Source organism: Perna viridis, chromosome 1 (genome assembly GCF_037379345.1).
Source record: "Perna viridis isolate PV_CMFRI_1.1 ecotype Kerala chromosome 1, ASM3737934v1, whole genome shotgun sequence".
In the NCBI taxonomy this organism is placed as follows: domain Eukaryota; kingdom Metazoa; phylum Mollusca; class Bivalvia; order Mytilida; family Mytilidae; genus Perna; species Perna viridis.
This window is the reverse complement of record NC_142445.1, coordinates 36,190,679-36,201,078: the sequence shown is the minus strand read 5'-3', so window position 1 is coordinate 36,201,078 and position 10,400 is coordinate 36,190,679. Positions and strand designations below refer to the sequence as shown.

Sequence of the window (10,400 nt, the reverse complement as noted above, 5' to 3'; positions counted from 1 at the left end):
GTCATCAATACTTTGAAAAAAAAAATATATGGGTCCAATCTCGCCGACGGATTTTAAAAATTTTACCCTAACAGATTGTAACAATCACAATAGTAGCATGGCTCATTTGAGATATGTATTGGATTTATATGCACCGCAGCACAAAGAGGACTGAGAAAATGAGCAGGTAAGGACAAGGACGAATATTGTGGTATACCTTACTCGTTGTCTTCTAAAACGACCATTCCAAATTTAATCGGTCTCTTTAGAAAAGCACCAACCAACACACACACACACACACACATACACACACAGATAATTCGGTAAACAAAAAAGAAATTTTCTAAGAAAAAAGAAGTAAAATCCTTGCAGAGGATCGTGCACACGAAAATAATGTCTGGGTTTGCTCTAACAAATCTACCTCAACGAAGCGTAATTACATCGAAAGACGTGGGGGCGTTTTGATACTAACCATCAATTATGTCAGTGGTCAAATGAAGAGAGACACACATCAGACCTTATCATAGTTATAATTAAGACACCTAGATGTTCATAAAAATACCTACAGGTAAATATTTTTGTACTTCTATTTTTTAATTCATTTTCATTTTACATTGCAGTAACTACACGATGTATTACGCCCGTTTGATAAATACAAGTTTATATACAATCGTAAGTTGTATTAAAACTGGTGATTGGTCAAGAGTCTTCTCTAAATGGAAATGTTATAGGTACAATTTAGCAATATAGTTTTAAAAAAACTGAACTTAGATATATGTCACATTCTTACGATGTTTTTAAATGTCCTTTGAGGCAAATGTCATTGATTTCTTTCTTTGCTCAGTTTCAATTATAAGATGGTTCACCGATTAAATTTGGTATATATTTCATGTATTCAATAAAATAAAATATCTAATTACTCTTCTGACGTGCTCATCTATAGTAAATTAAAAGCTTCAAAAATACAAATTTGGGATAGCCATTTATTGAAATTATATATACCGCATTCTTGGACCGCGAATTTTAAAACCACATGTTCGAAACTAGATTGTATTCAACAAATATTCAATTCATCGAGTACTTAGAATGTTAAAATGTACACATATATTCGGCAACTTTCAACGAAGAACTTTCAACGGAGCCCAAGATACCTGATGACGAAAAGTGAGTAGATATACAGATTATTCCAACAAGGACAGATCCGTGGAAAAAATGTCTTGAACATTTTTAGGACAACAGACGAACAAGCGGCTCAGCACAAATATTCCCAGAAAACCAAACAAAACGAACCTAACGAAAAACAGGGTCTAACTCATTTCTCACAAAGGCGTACAGTTCCCTCTTCTGTTAATACAACCGGCATGATTTTTATTTCAAAGGTCAAGTCCGGTGAAGACAAGCATGTCTTAATGTTAATGACATGTCTTTGCAAGTACATAAGCAAGGGTGGATTTTGACTGAGGCGTGGCAGACGTGTTCCTTCTCTAAATTTTACAAGGCATGCGTTAAAATAGTAAATAAAACAGGGAAAGCAATGCACAGGTCGGTTTTTATAACACATCATATTACTAAAACATGTAAGCTTTCGTTTAGTAGGGCAAACAATTAAAAGGAAAAGCTCTCGAATGCTCTCTCTTAACTTCAAATCCTGAACATTCTGGATTCTGGTCCGCCCCTGATAGGATATAGCCTTTGCGATCATTTGGCATGCATTGTTACAACATAAATCCCAATTGATGCAATACCGGTACCTTCTTCTTTAAATTGTTTTGATCATGTTATCTTCAAAGTTTTAAAGGATTTTAACACAATTTTCAGTAAATCTGACTACCAGCTGAGTGTATTGAATAGTATCATGTTTGGGATAAAAGGCAGAGGTTAGGGATGTTATCGATTTTGTATAAGCCTTCAAAACAATTCAACCTAGAGTCATGTTGTAAAGTCATCCAACGCACGATTGAAGTTCTTTGAAACCCGAAGAATATTTCAATAAAATTCAAAACAATATAGCAAGCGTTTGACAATTGATAGTTTAAAAATGTATGTAATTGTTTGTCCTGCTTTCATTGACACAAAAGATATTTGCAAACACACAGACGTTATGTTTTCAATAATATCAAAAGCACTATGACAAAAGAATAAACATTCTAGCAAGTATGCTCGATGTTGGGGATGTTTGTTTTGACTGGCTGCATAATTCCAGTCTTTTGTACATCAAAGCAGTGTTGAGTTATTAATATTGTTTGATCTCGCCATTGTGGCATCAAGACATGATTAATATTGGAGAAAAAATGGAAAATTAGTTATCTACTGGTAACAAGTGGCTTTAATATAGAGAATAATTCTCAAATGACATCCTATACATGATAAAACATGGGCAAATTGTGATACAGTTCATTTTGATCAATATCATTAGTTTATTACCATTTGTCAAAAGTGGAGTTGTTCATTCAAGTAGAATCAGGGGAATACAAGACAAGATTCGTATTAAGCGTTTTATTATTTTTTTTTTTCGTTTTACTTGTGGTACTCATCTTCATTGCGTTTATTTATTTGGCCCATTTTTCAGGTCTAGTCTCGAATTTCTATCGGTCTCGAATATAAAGCCCTAATCCAGCTGAGTACACCAATTCTTGAAACGACATTTCTCTTAAATGCGATTATACAACGCTAAAAAAAAGACAACTATCAGTCTAGACGTAGAAAATGAGAGTTACAACACATTCAAATTGAAAATACAGTAATTATAATATACAAATACAATGCGAAAATAAATATATGGTATCATAATACAACATGTTGAACGTGAAACGCTCGTTTGATTTAAATAGCTGTAATTTGCTTGGAAATAAATCAAAGCAGAATAGTTATTTTCTCTTTATTTATGTTACCTTAGAATTAAGTTCATAGTCTAAAGTTCGTAGACATTTAACCTCGCCCTGACACCTTAAAATAAGAAGAAAACGTAAATGTGTTTGGGTCTATTTGTAAGTTTTCTGTCAGAAGGACGTAAAACGACTTTATTTTGAATCCATAGATCGTATCGTATGATAACCAAATATGTGGTGAAGCTTGTCTCCTCTGGTCCTTCGGTAACCGAAAACTTGGAATATATATATATATATATATATATATATATATATATATATATATATATATATATAACGTCTCAGAATGTGACGACTCTATTCTCTACACTGCTCAATCGGATCACATTGATACAGGGAAGATAACGTAAACTTATAGAAGGGTCTGAAAAATTCCCAACGATGTTAGAACTGTCAAATTTGCGAAGCAAATTTTTGTCGTTCCCTCCGCGGGACTCGAACTCATACCGCTGTGACATCTATGGCAACACCGCCTGCACTAAGTCCACATCGTTGGGAATTTTTCAGACCCTTCTATATATATACTCCTAAGTAATGACCTGTTCGTGCATTTTATAAATACAGTCGAAGCAACTACATGCATTCAACAACACCTGAAATAGTGCTTTCGATATAGAATGAAGAACACCTGCCTTATGCGACTACGATTTTGATCACTAAAGACAGGGTTGACTATATATTTCAATGAAAATATTCAGTTTTTACTGGGTTCGGTTTAGGCAGGTTTTTCTACGTACGGGTGATGTAACCTAAATCTAGTTCATATCTAAAGAGTTCGCACCATTAAGAAATTCTTATTGGATCAACATTACTTAATAAATCAAGAGATGATTAATGATAGGGTATTTTTGGTACCTCTACTATGAATAAACTATATATCAAGTGCATTAGAAGAAATTTAATCTTTTAATTCCTATGTTATAGGGGTGAATTATGCAGATATCACCACCTTCTGTAATCCCCGTGTCATTAATTGTCCTAAGTCTGCCTACCCAAATTGACAAATTTCACTCCCAAGGTCTGCTATTGTTTTGATTCATTATCCTAGAAGGTTAAAAGTCAAACCAATATTTATGTTGCGTAGATTGGCATTGCATTTTCCGATTTTACGAAGGTATGCGATATGAACAAAATATAGACAAGAAACTAGAAAAATGTTATATAATATGGTAATTCGTGCATGTTCTACACAGCCTTTCGAGATAGGATGTCACATTTGTCAGTGTGACTTGGTGATAAATTATTATAAAGTGATCTTTTTTACCATTCATTCACAAGTACATATGTGTTATAGTTCTGGAATGGAATTCTATCATACCATGCTTTTATCAAGCATATCATGTATTGAGACTTTGCATACAAACCTCGTTGAAGGCATTTTGGCGATGACATAGACATTGCCTACATCGCAGGTGTTTTTCCCCCAAATTCCATTACCTAATGTCACTTTCTTGTCCTGTTTGCTTCGTAATCATATATCTGGATATATATTTTTTAGAGAAAAAATACCAGACAGAATATGTCAAAGCCCGTCTAGGTGTTATACAAGTAGACTTAAGAAGACTAGATATATTTATGCACATGTAAATACATTAGCCAAATGTAAAATTGAAATAGTTGCAGTACAAGGCTAATCCAGAGATTTGATGAGGGGTTGCTCATTTGCAAAAAAAAATTGCACGAACTTCACAAATGAGGGTTCAAACCCGGAACCCGAACCCCTGAACACGCCACTGTCGTCGTTATTTCATTTAATTGTATCTCAATGACAGTCACACAAACTAGGAAATAGAGATACTACAAAATAAAAACACACATACAAAATAAGAAACCATACTTGTTATCATTACTATACAACACTTTATATCGATTCAGCTATTGATTCAAAGCATAACAAATGAGATGATTTACCCTGGTTATTAACCAATTAGAACCGTCTAAGCTTAATCCAGTTAAGCATGCCTCAACATATTTTTCAGAAACATCAATTTAAAGATAAAGTACAACTAAACTTCAATGGTACTATTCAAACAAGCAGCGTAACCTCAAGAGCCTGTTACGGGAAGCCAGAATGCTGGCATAACAGATATTTCTTTCCATATCGTAGGCAAATCACGTTGAGACGTATTCGCTATGATTGCATCATTAACCCTTATTCTCGGAGGAATGCCATTAACCACATAATTATTATGAATGAAAAACATTTCGTGCTGTAACGTTATGAGGAACTTATCACGCTTTTTAAACGTAACCATTTGACACCAAACACCTTTTTAAGCAATTGTTTGTACTTAGAACAAGATTTACTCGATTCATTGAATAATTTCAAGTTAAATATCTAAATGTACTACTAATGACGACCCACCGCATTGATGTTTCATTGTAAAGCGAATAAAAACAAATAAGAAAGAATCACTTAATCCACTGGATAAAATTATACCAACGCCTCGCTGTTTGGTTTCGACTTAGATAGTAAATATCCCTATGGTACTTCAAAGACCATTATGCAATTAATTTTGTAAGGCGTTTAGTCCTAATGATAGAAAAGTCCACAGATGTTGTCCTTCGAATCACCCGATACCTTACTTGACGATTTACTTCAACGCCGTAACTTTTTCAAGGACTGTTCTTCATAGATCACCCAGAATTGAGGATTCTTCTAAAATTTAACGAAACATTGACTGTAAATATATAGTCGCCACTTGAAATTAAAATTAAATTGCAAACCATATTGGAAAATTTGTATTCCTATCGAACGTGGTTTTTCTATTTTTATGTGCTTTAAAGTGAAGTAGGAATATGAATTATGTAAAATATCGCGTTTGTAAGATTTCAACAACGATAGCCAAAGAATTTAAAAACAGAATTCTCATTACTGTAAAAACCCATGAAAAGTTGAATAGCAGCAATGTAAACATTTTCACACAATCGTTTGTAAAAATTGCGGCCAGACTGATATCGAAGTCTTGCGTAATCGCTTAAGGTTTTCCAGATTACGGTCTCGAGCACTTTTGAGAAAAATGTTGTAAAAAGGCGAAAAAGTCCATTACTTACATAACGTTGCAGATGTTGTACACAGTCACAACCTTCCTAAGAACAAGATATCGAATTATCGATTACGTTCGCAGATGTCTTCTATATAAATTAACAAGAATAATTAGAAAATGCATGGCAAATGCACATGCATGGGGATATCAGAAATGTTAGGTTTGTCTGGACTTGTTCGTATCTATGTCACTGGTGCAGTATCTCACTGTGATAACAACTTGTCTGGTTCCTTGAAACGTTCATGCATTGGTTAAAATGATTCTAAAAGGAGAAACCACCAGATGCAAAGACAAGGGAAATGTACAACTTACACTCTCAGATACATGTAAACTATAACAAATACCAAGAGTTCAGATAACTTGATTTTGAAACAGATAAGAAAGTATTACATCACAAATAAGAAAAAAACAAGAATCTGTTGCGTGTGTTTATTTTTTTTACCTCTTCCGTAACTCGAATTCAAGTCCATGTACATTTGTCTCTATTCCTCGGCACAGAAATACGATGGTCGATGTCGATTTCCGGTACAGAGGTATATCCGATCGTTATTTGAAAGCTTTACACCTTTACCAAACTATTTAACACCACCTTTTTATTCAAATTAGTACAGCACAACGAAAATAGCTGCGCGGATTTGTAATCAGTAGTGCTCAAGCACAGTGATTTTTTTTTTTCAAATTATCAGAGACTGTAAATTAGCAGAGGGATACATAGTATACCAGGAAGTGCTTATAGGTATGTGGAGGAGATTGGGTAGCTGTATTACGTGAAAATAAACTTGTTTTTTAACAACTTCACTTTTCTGCTTTTGCTGACTTCCTAGAGTATATATCCACATCTAAGAGCTGGTATCAACTGAAATCTCAATTAGAACATTTGCCAATTGTGCATTTTCATTTCAAATAGAGAGAAACAAATATATGAAATATATACTTATGAGTGTTACCAAAACTTGATCAAGAACCCAAAAATATAAGAAATTACACTTTTCATACTGGTGAAATTATTTGGTAAAATCTATCCAACTGATCACCTATTAATTCAGATATTAGAATCTTAAGTGAAAAAGATATCAATTGCTTGCATAGAAAGTGGGCAAATAAGTTTCTCCAATTTAGTGATTGAAAGGTCAGACATTTTCACAACTCGGTTGGTGTATCAATCAATCAATCAATGTATTATTCACAAAAACGTACCCGGTCGACGGAATTCTGAAATATACTCCATCATTTTATATATCGATCAAAATACGTTAACAGCATCGCGCAACATTTCTGCACCACCGGATCTTTGGTATTGTTCCACCTTTTCGTTTCGGCTTAATTCATACCAGATCATCATTCACTTGAGCAACAGACAAATTACTCAACGAATTCAAAACAAAGAGACAACAGATAGACATTTTGGCGTATGATCCCTTATGTCAGAAATTGCATTTATGAAACAATGATAAATCACTAGACATAACATATGTTTTTCAATATTGTGTAGTCTATAGATTGAAGCGTGGGGTTATAACCGTCGACGAAGAAAAGCGCGAACTCGTTGAAGAATAATCAAGGGAACCAAGGTTATAGCGGTAATCAAAAGAATGTAATCCAGAGACAAAGACCAGACATGGAAAACAGATATACACAACAAAGAACATAAAGTAACTAAAATCATACATACAAAGTAACAAAAGCATGAATGAGCAACTCGGACTCCACTAAAAACTGGGAGCATGAACCAGGTGCACCGGTATAGTAAGCGTCCTTTGCTTTTCTAGAAACACCCGCCGAGTTGCTCATAAAAAGTTAAGGTTCCTGATCAGAGATAGGTATAGCAACAGCTACAAACACTTTAGTTGTTAGTATTTGTACTGCAACAAATCTGCCTGTATTCTGTAGTGCAGAGCTAATAGTCTTTAAGAAATCACCATGCAAGAAACAGCAGCTTTTTTTTTTGGTTCTAAATAGAATATGACCTCTTACCAAAATATCGAAAGACGGCGTATTTTGGGGTGGTATGCAAATTAAAAAAAGAAGGAAGATAGAAGGAAAAAAATTGAGATTTAAACTTGAATGGTTGATTTATTTTTAGTAAAGTCAACACTGGAACTTTAATTAATGTTGTGTGTTGTAGATCTTTCTTTTCGTTCAACACTTTTCATTTTTGGAATGTTTCGTTGAACCGCGACTTGATGCTGCCTTGCGATGGACAACATCAGTGAGCAATTCTTACTTTCACTTTAACTCAATAAAATGAACACAAATGAAAATAACATGGAGGCAACACTAGTATGCAGAAAGAGATATAACAAAGAGCATGGTCAAGAGGAAATGCTCATCCAACAAATAGCTTTGGAAAATTTTGACCATGCAAAAACAAGACTAACAATTCCGTTTGGGTGATATAATATTAAAGTGAAATAAAAGTATGGATTATTAAAATGTCAATCATCTCTAAGGAGCTTAAAAAGCAAAAAAAAATAATATCCAGCATAAGAACGGATAAATGTAGAGGTAAAAATAAATGTATCTCTAGACACAATCATTGTTATAAGCATTGTTGAAATGATATCAAGAGATTTTTTTGCAAAGTCTAGTCTTCATGAGGTTTGGGTTTTTGCATGGTTCAACTAACCCTTTTGTATTAACGTAATAGCCGGATTATCTTCCAGCAGATGATTCCTTGAATATATACAGGTCATCGCCTCTACAGTAATTACTGTCTTATAGAAAGTGATAACCACGCTCAGATGCTTACTGGTTCTTGTTTTAATGATCCCATCTCAAACATGTTTGATGAAAACATATAAATGAAGAATATCATATTTTGCGCATATGTTTCCTGTAAGTTTTATGAGTTGCCAATAACCGAGTGCGTACATATTTATCAATCATCAAGTGCAAGTTTGATGGAGCTAAGTTCTTGATGTGGGTCGCCATTATTCACAAACTATCGGATTGAAATTGGCACCATTTGAAGAATGAAGTTGCCAATAGTTAAGACCTTGCAACTACGTTTTCTCTACTACGAGCTCTGTTCTAAAAGATAATAAATAAATCAATTGAATTAGGGCTCTCACTGTAGTAACAGCAAATTTTAGCAATTAACATCGTAGATATCTATTCGCAACTCTGATTGCTATATTATAAATCTCTCCCGGATCATTAATTATTTTGAGCGTAAGAAATGCTCGTGAATGTTGTTTTTCACATTTTAGTCATTTCCATTTTTGTGGAGAAATTTTAACAGATTTTGATTTTAAACTCCCGTATTATGGTACATTGGAGTCCGTCAGTGCGTCCACAGTGTATATAACAACTCGAAGTTTTAAGAAAAATAAGGCTATTTATGTCTTCTTGGAAAGAATTATTTCAATTTTCATTTCAGAGGTAAAATTTAAGCAACTTTAAATGAGGAGCGTGGTTATCGAGTGATTTAGCGTGGGGCATTTTGACCAACTGTAACAAGAATTTATTTTTTGGTTGGTCTATTATTCTAAATTAGAATTAGCAGATTTTCATTTAAAGAAATATTTTGGGGGTATTCTTGTTCGTAACCGATGTGACGACACCAGTCATGAGTTTGATCAAGTTAAAAGGTATTGAAACATAATTTCATTTGAATAATCCTTTAATACCAAAACTTAACTTTCAGCATTACGAAAAGACCAACGTGGTAACGGACGAACGAACGGCCGACTAGCAAAATTAATCTTGGAGAATTATATTACTCAAACATTTAGAAGAAAGGAAAAAATAACAAGTGTCAAACGGTTTCATTCTTGGACTTCAATAGACGCGACTTGCCAAAATACGACGTTCTATACCGCAAACATTAAGATGAAAATCTTAATATTAAGCTCTTTATCTGCAATTACAAATTTTTAAATTGACTATTTGGCATTAAAAATTGTTTGGGCGGTGTTCTGTAGAGGTTTATTTCAGAGCACAAACGTTGAATGAAACTGTATCTTCAGATATTTCCATTAAAACTTCCGAGTTTTTTTTTTTAACCTGCTTGAGATGCAAGAAAGGGGATAAAATATCGTTTTTTACAATAAACAACGTTATTTTGCATCATCATCCATCATAAAATATAGAGTTAAACTAACAGAGCACACCTCTTTTTAAATTAACAGCACCGAAAAAAAATGGAAATAAGTACAAAAATGTATTTGAGTGCGCCAGACAGTAATAAACAACAGTAACGCCTCATGCGACATGCAGAATGTGCAATAATGAGGTTTGTATTGGCAAAATTGAAAGAGTACTTTTGTCAAATGAATCAAAGTCGTTGTCAAATAGAAAGGATATAAATTATTGAATGTGTAATCAATTACAAATTTAATTAAATATTCAAATGGAGTGCTATTTCTGGCTAAGTGCAATTACGTTGAAAATGAACATGGAAAAACAAATGTTTATGAACGTTAACTTCATCAACATAGGTAAGAAGGTGTGGGAATGCTGAGAGATCATTAATTTTACCATTCTC

The 10,400-nt window shown here is 33.7% G+C and overlaps 1 protein-coding gene across 1 annotated transcript; it reads left to right on the top strand.

Annotated features, from left to right (window-relative positions):
* On the top strand, nt 1-5,306 carry LOC148628563 (uncharacterized). The gene is made up of 3 exons (XM_088590286.1): nt 1-166; nt 600-651; nt 4,847-5,306. The coding sequence occupies exons 1-3, from the start codon at nt 114-116 to the stop codon at nt 5,081-5,083; spliced, it is 342 nt and encodes a 113-aa protein (XP_088446412.1). The 5' UTR covers nt 1-113; the 3' UTR covers nt 5,084-5,306.
* The last annotated feature ends 5,094 nt before the right edge of the window (nt 5,307-10,400 follow it).